Genomic DNA, 20,155 nt, shown 5'->3' with positions numbered 1-20,155 from the left:
CAGAGCTATACTACGGAAAGCAAATTTCTCCCAGCAATCGTTGCAACCAAAGAGCAAATGCTAATCGCCTTTAGCGAACTCCCTCTGGTTTTTACTCTTAGGGCTAGAAAGCTGACACTCCCTGCCACTCTCAAACATTCCATGGGCAGGCAGATTTAAAACATTCCTACAATAACACTTTGTAAAATATTGTGCGCTCACATTACTACTGTAGAGTCTCCAAAATCTTAACTCCCTTTTAGATGAGCTGGGTTTTGTCATTTATTTTAGTCTTCTGTCTAAACAATTAATTTGGGTTTTCAGTGTTCACTGTAGACATCTAACTTTGCATTTTCTTGTTTGAATTAAAGTGATGTAGAAAGCTCAATCTGATTAAGATGGTAATCAGTCCAAACACTATAAATATGTGATGTTTCCCGGGGCAGGCCTATAAATGGCCTCTGAACCAGACACAAAATAGCACCATGAGGAAGGATCAGCGTGGGGAGGTGAGGGCAGCAATGATGAACTAGAGGCTGTGTCTAATTCTAACTCGGTTAACACACTTCGTGATTTTAGGCAAGTCACTTATTCAGAACTTCAGTTTCTCTATAAAATACAGGGGTCTGTCTAACCTGTGCTAGCTGATAGGGGGTCCGTTAGCCACCTTCAGCTACTTATCACTCAAAATGTGGCCAGTGTGACTGAGGAACTAAAATATTACTTTTGCTTAACTAATTCAGTCTGTTGAAAGTTAAAAAATCAATACTTGATTTGGTGACTGGAAAACTTTTAAGTATGTTTGGAAAAGCTTAGGTATGGGAATATGCATTTTCAACTGTAAACTTTATAAAAAGCTAAATGAATAAATATTTCTGATGAAAATTAATGTCTTACTGGAGTGTACTGTAGGTATGAAATACACAGTGGATTCTGAATAAATATAAAAAAATGAAAACTATCCCACTGATAATTTTATATTGATTGTAAGGTACAATGATAACATTTTGAATATATTGGACTAAATAAAATTTAATATACTTAATTTTTCCTGTTCCTTTTTATTTTTTAAAATGTAGCTACCGGACAATTTAACATTACATATGTGGCTTCTATCAGATAGTAATGGTCTAGATGTTCTGAAAGTATCTTAATATAATCACTTATTTATTAAGATGGGCCCTGTACTTTGAGAATACAAAAGAGCCACTTAAAAATCGTATTTAATCTTATATTTTATTCACTTACCTAACATTTTACACTTACTCCTTTGAAACACATACTCTATTATACGAGAGATAGAAGTAATTAAGTACAGTGTCTACTTGACTGACATCTATTTCTATAGGGAGCACATCAAATCATAGGGGAGGATTCTGAGGATCCACACTTACAAATAGTGAACTTGCCCTGCAGCCACAGCTGACTGAACAGTAGTGCCCTCCTGAGCCAGATGGGTCAATCAGAAAGTCCCTCCCCAAAACTGGTAGTAATGATAGGAACTGACAACGAGTCTCTGAGCAGGGTCAAAACCAATATGTAAATGTGGGAGCTCTGGGGCAGCGATATGCCCCCCAGGTGACTGGAACAGAGAAAAATTCTGCACAGGCAAAACAGAATGAGGCAGAGCTGCAGAGAAGGGGAAAGGAAAACCTGGTAGCTTTCCAATCCTGGCTCCAGTCCCTTCATGAGGCCTGGCTGCATCCCTATCCTTGACTGGAATGCTATTCTTCAGTCTCCTTAAAATAATGGGACTTTTTTGTTTTGTTTTGTTTTGTTGGTAAAGCTTGAGTTCATTACTGTTAGTGAGAACCAAAGGAATATAAACAAATGAGATGGGCTCCTCAAGATTTGGAAATCACGCATTTTTTGCCAACAGTTAAATGTTTACTGGTAAGTAGTTTTTGAGTAGCTACTACCTGCTTAAATGGTAAGGAAATACAAAGGAGTAAAAGATTTGATCCCTAATCTTTAGAAAAATACAGCAAAAAGAGAAAATATAACAACAAAATAATTGTGATGACATAGGACAATCATTGTACGTATACTATATCTTGGGTTTTTCATATCTTAATTATTTCTCACAACAGTACTTTGAGACAAGTCCATAACGCATACGATTTTAAACAGCTATGTAAGCAATATATGATCAAGTACCCCAAATGATTTGTTTCTGGACAAATTCTATAGAAATTCAGAGATAATAAACTAAAAGGTAAGGTCCACAGAGCAGATACCACATCAGTGTTGCTGACTACTTGTCCCCCACAAGCATCAAGCAGAAGCACAAAATAGGGGTGATGTCAATTTTTAGTGGCCAAATGATATGGGGAAGAGAGCATGGTCTGGAACACTAGGAAATGGTCTTATGAGAAAGAGGGTTCTTAAGGTGACCTTGGAGGCGGATGACCACTAAAATGCTTTTAGCCCCAGGGTATTGTATAATTCTGTGGGTAGAATTTGGATGAGAGGATGGGAGAAAAGAACATTCCTAGCAAAGGGAAGTAGTACTAGGCAGCCTTGGAATTGAGAATAAGCAAGGTGATTCTAGGAGGCAGGGATGCATCTGGCTGGAGGGGCGAGTCTGTGTTGGGGAAGAACGGGTATTAAGATGAAGTGGTTTTGGTGGGGCAAGATTAGGGAAGGTCAAGAACATCAGATTCAGGAATTTGGCTTTCAGCCTTCAATCGCTGAGAACAATGAGAAGGTTCTTGATTAAGGAAATGACTCAATAAAAGTAGCGTAACAGAAGGCTCACGGAAACCATGATTCCTCAGAATTGCATGATACAGCTCTTAGACCTAAGAGTTTTTACAAAACGCACACATATCTAAAAGAAGATAACAGTGTGACATTGAGGTGCAGATAATGTGTGATGAGTTACAGTTATTCGCCTCATCATCAAAATCTTGTAGATTCTATTCAATTGGTGCCTCAGGGAAATTACAAGTGATTACATGTTAGGGCACTTTCCTCCTTCCTTCCTTCTTCATTTTCTTTCAGCAGATAATTTATTAAGTGCCTATCATATGTTGGACACTGAGGATAGAAGAGCAAGATTATACAATGCCTGCCCTCAGGAAGTTTACAGGTGAATAGAAGATTATCAACTAAATTCCACAAATAAACGAAAGCACTACTACTCTGAGGAGTGCTATGAAAAGAGTTTCTAATAGGAGGATATGGCTTCCTCAAGGAGAGGGAAGGCTTCCTTAAAGAAGTGACATTGAAAATGAAAGAGTCAGACAAATAACAAATGCTGGAGAGGGTGTGGAGAAAAGGGAACCCTCTTACACTCTTGGTGGGAGTGTAAGTTGGTGCAGCCTCTAGGGAGAACAGCATGGAGGTTCCTCAGAAAACTAAAAATAGAGCTACCATAGGATCCAGCAAGCCCACTCCTAGGCATATACCCGGACAAAACTACAAGTCAAAAAGATACATGCACCCCTATGTTTAGAGCAGCACTATTTACAACAGCCAAGACATGGAAACAACCTAAATGTCCATCGACAAATGAATGGATAAAGAAGTGGTACATATATACAATGGAATATTACTCAGCCAGAAAAAGGAATGAAATAATGCCATTTGCAGCAACATGGATACAGCTAGAGATTATCACACTAAGTGATTAAGTCAGAAAGAGAAGTACAAATACCATATGATATCCTTATATGTGGCATCTAAAATATGGCACAAATGAACCTACCTACAAAACAGAAACAGACTCACAGACATAGAGATCAGACTTGTGGTTGCCAAGGGGGAGTGGGGGAAGGAATTTGGGGTTGGTAGATGCAAACTATTACATTTAGAATGGATAAACAATAATGTCCTACTGTATAGCACAGGGAACTATATCCAGTCTCCTGGGATAAACCATGGAATGGAAAAGAATATGAAAAAAAAGAATGTCTATATGTGTATAACTGAGTCACTTTGCTGTACAGCAGCAGAGCAATCTCTGCTACAATCACAGCATTGTAAATCAACTATACTTCAATTAAAAAAGAAAATCATAGAAGGAAAAAAAAAAAGAAAATGAAAGATTCAGGAGTTACCTAAACAAAAGGATTGACCAGCACTCTAGGTACAGAGAAAGGCATGCAGGAAAGGAACAGTGGCAGCAAGGAACATGTGAGGTTGAGGGACTGAACAAGAATTTGGAAAGGTGCCAGATCACGAGAACCTTGGAGGCCTTGTTTAAGGAGCTCCTTTTCCTAAGAACAACCATTCAAAGCTTATGAAGAGGAGGGGTAAAATGATCAGGTGTATTTGTTTTGTTTTGTTTTTTAAAGACGAACCACCCTGTCTTCTAAAGAAGAGTTGAAACCTCGCATAATAAATCCTGGAATGGCGAGGGAGATGAGAACATCCCAGAGGGAGCAAACCAGGCAAAAGAAGGTGGGGACAGTTGAGATAGTAAAATCGTACAGGAAGGGTGCTACAGAGGGAAGAGGGCTGGGAGGCATACTGTTAGAATAACATTATGTATGGCCAATGGCTTATTTAACCTTGTCTTTAAAAGAATAATGATTAAAAACTGACAAGACAGTAAAGACTGGTTCAGGTAAAAATCATCAATAGATGCTAAATCCACGAGAGAAATTTTGATGAAGAACTGTACATGGTCTTCAAGTGTCTCCCCAAAGATTGCTTCTTAGTTGTTAATGAGTAAATACACAGAAATGGTGGAACACCTGAACCAGGAGATCAAAACATGCAGCAAGAGAAGATGGACATTGTGTGCCTTTGGATGTGACAACCTGAGGACACGTCATCACTTAATGTAGCATCACGGCTTGGAATGCTTATTCTGAATATAATCATTAAAAAACATTAATTGTTGCAAAGAGAAATATTTTATCGAAAGGGGAGGGCTGTATAACTCAAAAATTTCATTGTCATAAAGACAAAGAAAGGCTGGGAAGTCTTAAAGTAAGATCAAAGAGACACGATGCATTAGTTTCCATGAACTTAGTGGGCTTAAAAGAGCACAAATTTATTATTTTATAGCTCTTGAGGTCAAAGTCCAAAATGGGTCTTCCTAGGCTCAAATCAAGGTGATCACAGGGGCTGTGTTTCTTCTAGTGGCTCTACAGAAGAATCCCTTTCCTCGCCTTTTCTAGCTTTTAGAGATCTCCTGCATTCCTTGGCTTGTGGCCCCTTCATCTCCAAAGCCAGTAGCGTAACATCTTCTCTCTGGTCCCTAAACTCCTGCCTCCCTCTCATAAGGATTCATGTGATCAGACTGGGCCCACCTGGATACTCCAGAATACTCTCCCCATCCCCAAATCCTTAATTACATCTGCAAAGACCCTTTTGCCATGGAAGGTAATATAGTCACAGCATGAGACATCTTTGGGGGACCATTTTTCTGCCGATCATGGATGATATTAAAATGCAAATCATGATCCTAGATTAGATCTTGTACTAGAGGGAAAAAAATGCAAAAAAAAAAATTTGACAAAATTGAAATACAGCCAATAGATTGAAGTATTTTAGTTACTGCTAAATTTATTGAAGCAGACAACCATACTGTGGTTATGTAAGAGAAAATCCTTAGGAAACACACACTGAAGTATTTTAGGGGTTAAACAGCCATTTTGTATGCAACTTACTCAACGGGTTTAGAAAAATAACACATGTGCACACAGAAAGCAAGCATTTAGTAAAGCAAATGAGGCAAAATGTTAAAAATAGATGAATCTGTATTAAAAGGTATATGGGTGTTCTTTAAATATTCTTATAACTTTTCTGGAAATTTGAAAGTATTTTCAAATAAAAAGTTAGAAGAAAACTGATAAATATGTAATTTAACTAAAAAGGGATGAATTTTTTTACTCAAATACCACAAGCAACTCATAGTTTATATCATTTTAGAGGGGTCAGAATGACAGCAGATGTGTGGCCCAAATTCAGCAACTCAGTTTTTGTTCTTTCTATAATAACATTACTTGTAAGTGGAAAGGGTCAGAAATGTTTAGGATTTTTTAGTTTAGGAACTTAAAGGAAATCCTAACAGTCTGACACTATTATAGTTTCAAAGAGTTTAAAATAAAATTGGTAATTATTGTTAGATTTAAATACCAACCAGTGGATCACACCCTGCTATTTGTGAGAGACAATCTGCTGGGTAATTTTCTTAAAAGACCCTTAGAAAAGTAACCTCCCCTTTTCAGGAGTATTTAGCTTATTTTTAAAACAAAAGCAAAAAATAAAGTGTATTCTACCCTATTGCTTTCTTCTGCCTAGTGCCTCTGGAAGAATTTTACTGCTCTGGCCCCAGAGAATCTTTCTGGTACCCATACTGGCTCCCACTCTACCCTCTGTTGTTTAAAGACAAAAGATACAGCAGCTGGGGCTCTGACCACTGACAAATAATCAGGGGCCTCTCCACTGGGAAACTCCTCTGGTCTTGGCAGAAACTAACATTTTAAAATGAAGGTAAAACAAAGCGTAAGACCCCCTATTTCTACCCAAAGGCCTATGCACGGGCTTGTTTTTCTTGCCAACGGCAGTAGCCAAGAACAGAGTTTCTCCAGTTGTGCCAGGACAGTGTGCCAAGACCAAATAATAGCGGACTTTTCTCAATTACAGAAACAAGAAAAAAAAAAAAGGTGGCAATGAATCAGCTTTATTTTTACACGGTTAGCTCTTGTTATCAATAACCGATACTGAAATCTATGATTTAGCACAATCTATGATTTATACCAGCACAAAATAATCTATTTCGCTATTTTCAGTTTAACATTGTTTTTCAAAGAGTTGCGTGATTTCTTTGAGAGAGCTTGGCAGTCCCAGGCCTAAGTGCTTCTACAGTCAGGAGCAGGGTGCATCTTTATTACTTAGATGCTTCACTTAGAACACTTTTCCTTGCTATTATAATTATTTAGATACCCACATTTAGGGTTAAAAGTCAGATGACCTAGGGTTTCTTTTTAAGGCTCTATCACTTTCTAGTTGTTTAACTTTGGGCAAAATGCTTCTGGGTTGTAAAGCTCAGGGTGTCATTTGTAAAATAGGAATCACAGTAGCTATCCTGCTTTCCTCGCAGGGTTTTTCTGATCATCCAAGGAGATTAAAAACATGAAATCATTTTGAGAATAGAAAAGCATTATGAAAAGGCCAGCTACTCCCCCCGCCCATTATTATTAAAGTTTTTGAACATAAGGCTAATTGATGTATATGTTTCTTAAAGTGTCTCATAAAGTGCTAGCTCCATAGTGTTTCCTAAGCGGACACTTGCTGAGTGAGTAAGCAAATGATTAATTAAGTTTCAGGCTGCTATAATGTTACATTATTATTTCCAGAGAACTCTCCTAATTCAATAGGACATTGACCTAGACTTGCTAGGTCAACAAAGAGGATAACTTGTTCAACAAGAAGGTACATGTTCTAAGGAATTCTAAGGAACGTAGTAGAGAGTAAATATTTTAGTATAAACGAATGAAAAGAAATATGCCTTTCAAGAGAATGTTCTTGAAATGACAACCTTATAGTCTTTGAAAGACATTTTAAACACAGCACTGAGTGGCGTGCTTAACATACTTGAACTGGTAATAACTTTGATGGACTCGTCCACAGAAAGGACTCAAAGTTTAAGACAACTTGCACAAAGTCGATGTGTAATAAGTATTTTTGTTAAGTTATGGAAAGATGTCAAGTTGCAGAGCAGAGAGTAACGCAAATGATTTTAAATTAACTCAAAGGAACAATACAGTAGTTAAAATGCATCAACATGGAACATGTTATACATCAAAGGCATGTTGCAAAATATAAGCAAGTTGCAAAGTGATACATGCAGTATAATGGCATTAACATAAAATATGCAAAAAATTGGTATCTTATGAATGGATGTACAGTTTGCAATCAAAGTATTAGAGCAGGGCTACTGTGGGCTGTTGCACTCAACACAGCTCCAAGGGGGTGGTATCTTCAGGTCAAGCCTTGAAAACATGCACTGGAATGAAAAATTCCAGCTCAGAATACTTATTCCTAAGAGACAAAGTGAGCACTAATGGGTATAGGAAAGGGGCATATATGGGGCTTTAGTTATATTTATCATAATTCAATATTAAAAAATACATTTGAAGCAAATACTGCACAATGGTACCATTTGACAAGCTATGTGATGAGTACACAGGCATTACATTATTCCCTATGCTGGAAATATTTCTTTATGTATGAATACTGATACTATGTAATGAGAAAAACAAAATTGCTTAGTTACAGTAATAAAGGAGTACCTATAATCATAGCCACATATTTTTATTGTAAGGCTTTAAGAATCAATCACATTGCAAATAAATTCAGAGATAAAACATTTGTGTTCTCAAATTAACTCAAATTAAATAGGAGACTTATATAGGACCTTTTCAGGTATGAAAATAATTTACATAATTTTACACTCAAGCCTTTTTTGGGGGAAGACTGAAGGAAAGAGAGAAATCAGTGGCTAGCTCTAAGGAAGGTGATCTTATTTACTTTGGGAGTACAGATGTAAGACACATGTGCTGAAATGCTCATCCAAAACTAAAGTTTAGCAGTTGCCTGAGGAAAAAAAATATGTAAGTCAAATTCCAAAGATACCTTCTTCAAATTCTGACAATTAGCAAACTCCTAAATGGCAGATAATTTCCTATCTCAATATGAATGAATGATCCCATCTCTTTTGTCAGCTACCAAAATGAAACCCAGAAATGTACAGTTTACATACCAAAACGTCCATCCCGGGGACATATCTGAGGGTTATCTTATAGTCTTTTGGAAGATTTGCCACCTACAGAGACCAAAAAAAAAAAAAAAAAAAAAAAAAGGAAAAAAATATCTGTAAGAAAATCCATACATATCAGTCATATTGTTTTTAGTGGTTTGGAGAAAAACACCTACAAACCTATTATGCTTTTAGTTACTACTGAATTTCAATATTTACATATATAGTGATTTTTCATTCTTGATTTCCCTTTGCAATCAAAGGCACTCTCCAGAAATAAAGTGATAATACAAATCTTTTTTCCTCCAAATTCAGTTATGGGTGGCTAAGTATAATCTACTGAGTTTTGGAAACATGATTTGAATTTCAATTTCCATCTGTGGTCTTGAAATTTCCCTCTAGGATTATATTCCTATTTGTTCCTCCAAAGGATCAGTAACACAGTATATTTTTCTTGTAAGTGGTTTACCAAGTGATATATCAACATCACCATGGAATCTGTAGAAACGCAGTCGCGGGCCACACCAGACCTACTGAATCTCATGTAACAAGTCCTCCAGGTGACTCTGATGTACGCTTAAGTTGGAGAACTACTGTTCTACGTTGATCCTAGAAAAAAATGTTTGCGAAATTTCAAAAGATCAATGATACTTATGAGTGGCAAATGCTTTATCACTTAATTAATTTAGAAAGATTCAGTTCTGTGGTATAACTTAATCCACCTAGCTGGTGCTGAACGTTTGAGCTGCCTCAAGTGTTTATCTAGCTTCTTTTAAAGGCTTTCAAAGACGATCTAACCCATTTCCACCAGTCACTGTGGCAATAAGTTGAACAAGCACCTGATTTAGAACCAGGGAATTTGGAACAAATCTAAACTGTACTTTGGTTTCTCTCATCTGTAAAGTGGAGATAAAAGTACCCATGTCTGACAGTCAATTTATGAGCTGAGATGAGTGAACATGCCAATCAATCCATATTCTTCACTGAGAGCCATACTGTCAACTGACTTCCAAGGCACACATCCTGGTAACTTACAGAGTTCTAGGTTCACTGGTCTCCTTTTCTACATATAGTACCACCTCTTACATCTCACCCTTCCAGCACAGATAAAATTTCCATCTGTATCATATGGCCCGTTTATAATATGTATAAACTGACTTAGCCCATTGAGTCTTAAAATAATATACAATGTAAAAAAAGTGGTTTTGCTTTATTATATCCTCAATGGGTCTACCTTGCCTTGGTGGACTCATTTTCCCCTTTACCCTGTCTCTAAAATCATTCCTGTTCCCCACAGTAAGCTGGGATGTTGTGCATGTTTGCCAGACTAGGTCATCTCTGACAAGTCTCCCAGAACACAATCCAGATGGTTTCTTCTTGGCTTTGCCAATAGCTTCTGGAATCTGAGAACAATTTGGTGAGAAAAGAAGCTAGTTAAAGGCATAAGCAGTCAGAGGGGAGCCAAGGAAGTAGATGATCCCACTGTGCATGCTACCATTCTACTTCCAATGGTACCATCTCCCACTCATCTCAGCCTCCAGCCTAACACTTACCAAATATTTATGATGTGCTGGCACTGTGCTTATCAAGGGCTTATGTTGCATGATCACATCCAAGCCTCAGAATCCCTTTCACATACTATCTCTACTTAATGAATGAAGAACTTAAGGCTCAAAGAGGTCAAGAAACTTGACTAAGGTCACACGATTACTACGTGTTAAGTCTGGACTAGAACTCAGGTCTCTGACAGCAGAGCCTCCCTTGCCTCTTAGCTCAACTACATATTTTCATCTATCTACTCTCTGCACACTTGTCCTAGATATTTTCCACTTGTGAGGCTCACCATCAGCCCTCCTCATGCCACCCCCAATAAAACAGTATGGTCCTGGGCTTCCCTGGTGGCGCAGTGGTTGAGAGTCCGCCTGCCGATGCAGGGGACACGGGTTCGTACCCCGGTCCGGGAGGATCCCACATGCCGTGGAGCGGCTGGGCCTGGGGGCCGTGGCCGCTGGGCCTGCACATCCAGAGCCTGTGCTCCTCAACGGGAGGGGCCACAACAGTGAGAGGCCCACGTACCGGACCTTGTTATTTTATGTAAGCCCCAGTGGAAGCCATAGCTGACCTAAAAGCTGGAATCAGAACGAGCAGCAACATTCTGTTATGTTATGAACCAACCGTGTAAATGAAAGTCATTCCAGATGGAGAAACATGGCAAGAAGTGGCAGGTGTTCTGAACACAAGCTGCTTGACAATCTAGCCGTCCTTAAGCACAACTAACATTATCAGAAAATAAACATAGAATTGACCGAACTGGTATTCAGATAACTTAGGATCTGAGTATGTACCGAAAGGGCAGAAAAAATGTAAGCAATATGCTGGCCAATTCTGTTTTATTAGTAATCTATACGTAAAAATTGGTGCAAAGAAACCTTACAAGAAGTTCTCTGACCAGCACACTGAAATCTCCACACCTTACCACTTGGGGGGTATATAATAATAATTTCTGCATTAAACTGATTTACTGGTATTTAATTTCTGGTAGAACTGAAAAGTAATACTATTTTTGAAAAATGCTTTCCAGTTTAAGTTTTCATACACAGTCTCTATCACGACCCCAGAGATATGTGTTATTAAGCCTGTTTCACAGAAGAAAACAGAGGTTAACTGGCATCCCAAGGTCACAGTCATCAGGAGTACCTACTGGAGGTAAGGATACAAATCTTGGCGCTGTGCGCTGGTCTCAGCACAGTTATCTACAGATCAGTCTCCGCATTATTACTTTCTTGGCTTGCATTGGTTTGTTTCCAATTACATTTGGAAGAGAAATTAGGAAGTCAAGTTGTATATTTTTATGGCTGCTTCATGAATTATTATATTACTTTCCAAGCATTTATAGTATGTTAAATAGCATTCAGAAAGCACAGAATTCTCTTATGTATATTGAGCACTGTGGAAATTTGATAAGAGTAGAGGGAGCCTTTGACCTAGAACTAGGAAGATAGGCTGTTCCTTCCAAGCAGTTAGTTTGATGTAGGCCTCACAACACAGGTCCCGGGGACACACTGCTCAGGTTGGATCCATGTCCTGCCACGTGCTAACTCAGAGATCTTAGGCAAACTACTTAATCTTCTTTAGCCTCAATTTCCACATGTGTAAAATGGGAATCATAGAATCGAGCTAGTGGATCTATTAAGACTAAACAAGGATTATATAACTTGTTTAAAATACTTAGTGCTTGAGCATGGTGTATGAATGAGTATGAGTATTTATTATTAATTGCAAGGGAGTGGGACATTCTAGGTATAGGGTTATATGCAAAGACAAGGACATGGGAGACCAGGGACAGATCATTCAGGCTCTAGCAGGTAGGAGGTAAGAAATAACCCGGGAAAGCCATTATTAGTGAGGGACCTAAATGTCAGGCCAAGGAGGCCAAGAGGGAGGCAGTGAGGTCCAGCGCGACCAGTTCCAGTGGAACAAGTTCCAGTGGGACCAGTGAAACCTCTGCTCCTCGTCTGTAAGATGAAGAGGGTGAAGTAGATAACCATGAAAAATTCAGTCTGATTTACCTTTCTCATGGAATTAAGCAGTGGTGCTATACTGCAGGTGTTTAAGCTGGAAGGGAACATGACTGTCAATTTAGAAAGGTGAGTCTGGAGGGATGGATTGGAGCAAGGAGAGAATAGAGACTGGGGGCAGTTTAGAACACCATTAGGAAAGTACTGAATATGTATTAAATATTTATACAGAGACCGTACGCTGAAAAAGCAGAGACGTGGTTTAGATTCCAGGGAAGCATACTGTTGGGAGGGTGAAATGGATACATAACCAAGGCTCCAGATTTTGAAAAAACCAATCTATTCTCGTAAAATATGTTCAGGGCAAAAAATAAAATAAAATAGAACCTAACTGGTGGAAAATTTACCAAAGGTCCAATTATTCCAAAGGTCCAATGAACTTTGTGGTGTGGAGTGTGAGGATGTAAGTACCGTGCCAGCTCATTAAATGCATAAAACTGCAAAAACAAGTCACTCTGTGATGGGCTCACTCTACTACTAGATGGGCCCATTTGCTATCTTTTTTTGGATGTCTTAAGGACTGACCATACTCAGTGACATGAGGAGGTAAAATGCATACGAGAATGGCATGTAGAAATGCCGGAAACCCAGCCAAGAAAAAGTCTTTGCAAGCCAAACAGGCACTGGCTGCCTACCATACCCTGCAGGTATTTGGACTCAGGAGAAAAAGAACTCAAAGTCAGAACATTTAACTCCCTCTCTAGATCACTTATCTAAAATCTTTGGATTTCATGATTCAAATATCATTGAGGTCTCCAAGTCTCATGAAATCAGTGGCTTCTTGGACATCTTTAGTGAGACACACTTGTCTCAGTTGTTTCTCCCAAGTTCTAGATAAGAATCAAAATGCAGCAGTAATAACTCATGATTCCCTTGACACTACATAAAATGTTGCACATATGTGAACCTTTCTGAGGAAAGAGTCCAGTTTTCAGAGTGCTGGGAGACCCAGAGAAGTTTAAGAATCACTGCTGTAGAGCAAAAAACCTAACCTTCTACGCTTATATTTTAAATATCCCAGTTCACTCCTGCAGCAGCTTACTGTAATGCTGGTTGTTCAGTCTTCAGAAATAACACAGGACAAAGATTTTTGCCTTTTAAAAAAAAAATTAATTTATTTGGCTGTATTGGGTCTTCATTGCTCCACGCGTGCTTTTTCTAGTTGCGGCGAGCAGGGGCTATTCTTCATTGCGGTGTGGGGGCTTCTCATTGCGGTGGCTTCTCTTGCTGCGGAGCATGGGCTCAAGGCACGCGGGCTTCAGTAGTTGTGGCTCACGGGCTCTAGAGCACAGGCTCAGTAGTTGTGGCGCACGGGCTTAGTTGCTCCGCGGCGTGTGGGATCTTCCTGGACCAGGTCTCAAACCCGTGTCCCCTGCATTGGCAGGCGGGTTCTTAACCACGGCACCACCAGGGAAGTCCCAGCTTTTTGTCTTTTTATTTCTCCTTATAAGCCATCTTTTGTTAATGTTGACTAAAAATCTAACTAACCAAGTTAATTACCCTTTTTTTTCCTTTAATAACAACTCAATTAGTGATTTAGAAAAAATTAACATGACAACTCAAAGACTTTTCTGGGTCATATTTTCTCGGTGAAGAATATCTAAATGAAGTTAGATGACCCTCATTCTCCTTTCAGATAGAAGAGATTAAAAACATTTTTGGTTTATTTCATAGACACACTTTATAATGTGGATTCCAATTAAGTAGTACTAATTGAACTTCTATAATACGACTGCTTCCTAATCATAAGATAAGGTGACTACTACCTAGGAAATAAAATTCAAGAGGATGGAATGCTAATTCTTAAATTGCAGTTGATATTGACATCTTAAGTTAAAACATCATAAATTATGAACTGGGTTCTTATGCTCTAGAGATGGGCAGTTAGGGGTTCAAACCTCTATTCAGCTCCCTGTTTCCAGGTGAGGATCGTCAGGTTACTAACCATCACCAGGCCTCAGCTTCCTAATCAATAAGCTGTTGGTAAAAATAATTACCTCCTAGGGTTGTGATGACTAAAAGAGAAAATCCATACAAAGTGCTTTGCATGGATACTCACACAATAATGATTACTTTAAAAAGTCAAGGAGCAGGAGATTTTGTACCTAAGTGGTTTATCTTATAATGGAAGAACAATTTTTTCTTTATGATAAGATTGACATGCTTGGTAACATAGCCCACTACTTGTCAGTTTTTACTACTATTATTTCTAATACGCTTCTGTCCTTTCTTTGCATACTATAAGTCCTAAATGTAGCTTAAAACAGAGAAAAGAATTTTCTACTGACCACAGGAGAAATTTAAATGCTAAATATTGCAAACTAATCAAAATAAACTTTAAAAACTCTCCAGCTATCAAACCATTGTTCTTCAAGGGTCAAACAAAATTATGAGACCTCTGCTTTTAAAGAGAAGATATGCTTAATAAAGCTCAGAGTTCACCTAGAAATGGGAAGTCTCAGAGACTCCAATCTTCCATTTTAAGGCAGTGGTAATTATATCCAAAGAACATCGTATTTGAAGAATAAAAATTCCGCATCATTCAAAACTGTCCATTCAAAGTGTGAAATTTGTTATCTAAGTATATTTTTATAATCTTCCATTATTTTAAACTCTAAGAGTCATGTATTAATATAATCTACTTAAAATAAGTGCCTACTTCAAGACCAGGAAAACCACGAATTCTTGACTTTTAATTCTACTCTACTGATTTGTAGACTGACCTTGAAAAGACAGAGTAATTTCACCTTTACAAGATGGGGCTGGGACAGCAACCTGCCTTAAACATTTTGAGGAAGACAAATAATTACTCAATAGATAGTAAAAGATAAAAAGGTTTTTAAAAAAGCAACAAAGTCATATTCAATTAAATTCCCCCAAATGAAGGAAAAAATACCACAAATGAAAGGAACAGCAGGAAGAACAAAAGGAAAAATTAATTTGAACTATTTCAATATTTGGATTCCTCCTTAAATTAACACTTAAAAATCATTAAAAGCTACAGCTGAACCATCCCATAGATACAAGTTTTTAGAGTTTCATTCATCCCCTTCCCAGATACTTGACCCTTTCTTTAGGTAGGTCTGAGTTTGCCATTTAAAACAAGTCCTGCAACATTTTTTGGAAACAAAGCAAAATGTTCTGTAAATAGATGAACTATTATGCTGAGTAAACATGCCAGAAGGATTTCAAACGAAAACCACGGGGATTCCAGGGGCAGTAAAAAGTGTCCAATAAGAAATTTAAAAGGAAATGACAGTAAAGTCATAAATCGTGTGCTTCTGTGACATGAGAATCACCCCAAGCAAACAAACTTAATGTTTGTGGGCACAGTGCAAGGTGCCACCTAAAGCAAAGGAGGAACTGGCAGAATGGGCAAAGGAATGATTTCGGCTGAAGAAATTACTATGAAAAGCAAGGTAAAAAGGTACTCTCAACCCACTTTCTTTTTCTCAAATAAAATGTACCAAAGTTATGTCTGCAAAGAAACCAGATCCTCTTGTTCGATATAATAACCTCCTTTTGTCAAGGCATAACTGAATCCTTCCAAAAGGTACCAGCTAAAAAAAGTATCTCCATGGAATAAAAGAATCTCAGAGCTAAAAAGGGTCTCCCAAGTTATCGGATTTAGTAGTTCTTATCTTTTTGGGTGTCACAGACGTCTCTGGGAAGCAGATGAAAGTTATACATGCTCTTCTTAGAAACACACATAAGGCACACGTAGGCATAATTTAGAGTTCCATTTGCAAGAATTTCAAAGTTTATGAATCCTAGATTAAGAACTAAGTATTGATCATGTCCTAGTTCCTCATTTTCAAAACCACAAGTTGAATCCCAGAAAGGTCTAGGGACTTATTTGTCCAAGGTCACACAGCTGGGTAATAGCAGAGCTGGTATTCAAACACCCCGGTAAGCCTGACCTACTTGAAGATGCTTTTTTGCCCCACTGTTCTCTAGAGAGAGGCTGTGATTATCTATATCCATAAAACTCAAAAGTGACTCATGTTGTTGCTTGAATTAGTGAAATTATGAGTTTTAGGCTAAGGATGGGAACACAGCTTCTTTTCAGACATGGAAACAACCCAATATTGTAAGTATTATGGCCTAAGCGGTCCTGCCACTTCTATGCAAATAACTATCACCTGGCATATTAGTCAGAAACATTAACGTTCCTACATCTCATCTCCACAAGCTGTGATTCCGTATTTCTGAGGCGGGCCCTGATAGCTATACTTTTAACACGTGCCCTAAGAGATTGTGACTGGATGGTTCTCAAATCATATCCCACAAATGCTGATTTAAAGCAGTGGCTTGCAAACATTTTTTTAAAAGCTCAATTGTTTTTTCAAGCCAAGTCTTATTTAGAAACCCAGACACATAAATAATAAAAGCAGAGAGGCTAGGTGGACTCTTGAAGCCAGTTTGAAAACCACTGTCCTAGAAGATACAGCACAGGTAATGGGATCAGGAGCTGGGCTTCACCACTCTTGGGTCTCAGCTTTCCTATTTTGGAAGTACTTCGTCTAGATTGTTTCTAAATTCCCTTCCGACTCCAGTATCCTATGACCCCACAAATGCCACTACTACCATTACTGACAGACAGTATTTAGCAGGCACTTGCTATGTTCCTAGCACTGTTCTATTCACTTATTTAAAGTTACTCTATGAGGTTAAGTACAGTTGACCCTTGAACAACGTGGGTTTGAACTACATGGGTCTACTCATACCCATGTTTTTGTTTTTGTTTTTTTTAACAGTTAAGTACGGCAGTACTACATGATCCATGGTCGGTTGAATCTGCGGATGCAGAACCACAGCTAGGGAGGAAGCTTGTATACAGAGGGCCAACTACAAGCTGTGAGAAGGATGTTCCACTGCTAACTCCCGTGTTGTTCAAAGGTCAATTGTACTGTTAATCTATTACACTGATGAGGAAACTGAGGCACAGAGAGGTTATGTGATAATAACTGTGGTAAAAAATTTATATATACATTCTCTTATTTAATCTATACTACAAAATGGTAAGTAAGAACTGAGATTTAGAAACGTAGTTACTTATCTAAGGTCAAAGAGCAGGTGTGCCAGATTCTAAAATCCATTCTTTGAACCAATAAATTAGCATAGGTTGGTTCCCACGCTATACCAGAAAATCTTTCAAATGGTATCCATTTACGTGTGGTTATTGCAGACTGAGTGATATGCACTCATATATTCATAGAGATGGGTTAGCTCCCAAACTAGATTATAAACACTCTGAGACCAGGGATTATTTTATATCTTTCAATGTCCTACTCTATGAAATATTGGCTGGGCATTAAGTAGGTCTTTATTCAGTTAGAAGTGATCTTCTAAGTCCTTTTTCGTTACTAACTTGATTTTTCCCCCCCGATAATCCAAAGTAAACACACTAATTTCATTTAGATCAACTCTTGAAATTAAAAAGTTCCCCTCTGAGTCAGGTGCTCGAGGGGTGACAGAAAGATTTTTTTCAGTTTAATGATTTTTTTACATTTGCCCTTGGGGGAAGGAATTATATTTTAGTGTTAATAAGTATCTCTTTCCAGGCACTTCTTTCTCCATGCTTCCTGCCATTTTTCACTGTATCAACTGATAGGTAACAGACTGAAAATAAGCAGATGGTCAAAGACAAGAGTGGAAAATCTTGGAAGGTGCTCATAATACCTACTTATGCCACTTGAAAATATCGGTTTGACATTTCACAGGAAGTGGTGCTCATTAAGTAGTGTTCCTCACACAGCAAAAAATAATGACTATAAGTAATTTTTCTTAAATACCATTTTAATTTTGGACATGCTCAGCGTGTGGTCAGATACACCATCACCTTCCATCTATGACTCCTTGCCCACATATTTGAAACTGGACACCTAGGACCACTTCAGACCTCCCCTGCTCATCTTAGCTCCATGGTTCTACCAGCAGCCCCATGAGAGCTGTAATTTCCCAGTTGTGGCCTACTTTAAGCATATTTTGGAGACTCGTATTAATCTAACATTTATATAAATCCATACAACATAGATAAAACTACTCATAATAAGAAATGAGATTAAATCAAGGTCACAATACTTTGGTCTCTAAACTGTGACAGAATAGACCATCTAGAGCACTGGTTCTTAAACCTCCTTTAAGGAATGTCTTTAAATGTAGATGCCTTCAGGCCTGCTGAATCAGTGGGGCCCAGACACCTATGATTTTCGTAAGCGCCACAGGTGATTATGATGTTGCACCGTGGTACACATCCTTACTTCACTGAACAAACATTTCATGAGTGCCTTCTATTGATACCAAATTTCGAATATAAACCTTTTCTTTTTAATATAGTTTCTTGGTTCAGAAACTAACGTGCAGCTTGAGGGAAAGGACCATGATACATGTTTTAAAAAAAGTTCTTCATCACCCCACCCCCATCCTTATACCTAGCTGGGCATATAGTAGGCAAATGTTGCATTGCTTTGGTCACCAGCTCCTCAAATAAAACATGGTGATATATCTTCAGGCACTACACCAGAGAATTTTTTTAAACCTGGACTTTGTAAGTATCCAAAGAAATCTGCATGGTGTGTGTGTGTGTGTGTGTGTGCGCGCGCGCGTGCGTGTGTGTGTGTTCTTATTTCTGCATGAGACTAAGCCAGCAAGACTCAGATCGTAACATTAAACTTCTGTTTTGGAATTTGGCTATGAACCCAAAATAAAACACATAAACCGGGAAATGCATATCAAAATAGGAAAGATAAATATCTCAAAAAATATACTTTTCTTTCTTTCTACATACTACAATCCTCATTTCTTTCCTATTCTCACATCACGTCCGTTCCGTAGACAATATTCAGATAACTGAGTGCCATTTGGCTCTTTTGAACCATGAACTTAGAAAACTGCTTCTCAAACTTTGTTCATCCTGAAAGCACACACTGTAGCTCAAGTGAGCATGTACAATCACCGCTGGATCGTGAGAGTTGGGAGGAAGGCATTTCAGATGCTGTGTCATGCTCTCCCTCTCTGTGGTTTGCATCTTAAGAGAAGCATGGCACAAAGCCGGCAGTGACCAAGGGGCACCAGTGTAAAACGGCTTTTCCTGAGGGAAGAGTTCCAATGTGATGGATGTGGGAGATGAATCTGGTCAACATTTGGGCAACAAATGACTCCAACTGTGTTTACTGAGGGAGCAAACACCCACCCGCATGTGACAGGGTCTTCAAGCTGCTGGAAAGGGGAGAAAGACCATCTCAGATCTTTTGTTAGGCTCGTTAGAGAAGAGTAGGAAGGCATGTGGAAGGGAAATAAAACACTTTTAAGAGATAATGGGGAACAAGCTAGTGCTGGCACATCAGCACACAGAGAACTCGCCAGTATCCTTCACTGCCTGTGAAGGAGATGAAAAGACCAGCAAAGAAACAAAGCCACTTCCGTGGGGTGCAACAGGCCAACTTTACCAACAAGATGCTCCATGACCTTAAATATCTCCCTAGCTGCTCTCTACAAACTCTTTAGAATAACTCAGTGACTTCTCTCCTGGTCTTCGAAAAATACTAATTTGGGGCAAGGAAAAAGGAAATATTTTTCAAAAAGTACAAGAAAAAGAGTCACAGCAATTGAAAGCATTCCTTACTTACCAATTTTGTAACGTCTTTCACATCATCAGTCACACGGTTCCTGCAGATCCCTTGAGTTTTGACGAGAGGATTAAATAGGAGCAGTTGAAGATAAATGCAAGTGATAATCCAAGTCTAAATGAAAAGAGAAAAAATGCTGGTGATCATCAGTGAAAATCCGTAGTCACTAAAACTATTAACAATTAACATCTTCTGCCTTAATGTGGAAAAGGGAATCTACCTTTTTTTTTTTTTTTAACGCTACTGGCTTA

At 38.4% G+C, this 20,155-nt stretch overlaps 1 protein-coding gene across 4 annotated transcripts in view; it reads right to left on the bottom strand.

The window, feature by feature from the left end:
* Window positions 1-20,155, bottom strand: part of KITLG (KIT ligand) — an 88,686-nt gene that overhangs the window by 31,001 nt on the left and 37,530 nt on the right. For 2 of the 4 annotated variants that reach the window (XM_019918450.3, XM_019918447.3), the window contains exons 2-3: window positions 19,905-20,018; window positions 8,699-8,761 (exon numbers count right to left, since the gene is read on the bottom strand). In XM_019918450.3, the coding sequence (XP_019774009.1) occupies window positions 8,699-8,761; window positions 19,905-20,018 (177 nt within the window). Of the gene's footprint in view, window positions 1-8,698; window positions 8,762-9,185; window positions 9,305-19,904; window positions 20,019-20,155 lie in introns of those variants that run through there. The other 2 variants (XM_033866267.2, XM_019918448.3) reach the window with 2 other exon arrangements.

The sequence above is a fragment of the Tursiops truncatus genome, chromosome 11 (genome assembly GCF_011762595.2).
Source record: "Tursiops truncatus isolate mTurTru1 chromosome 11, mTurTru1.mat.Y, whole genome shotgun sequence".
Classification (NCBI taxonomy): domain Eukaryota; kingdom Metazoa; phylum Chordata; class Mammalia; order Artiodactyla; family Delphinidae; genus Tursiops; species Tursiops truncatus.
This window is presented reverse-complemented; position numbering and strand designations above follow the sequence as displayed.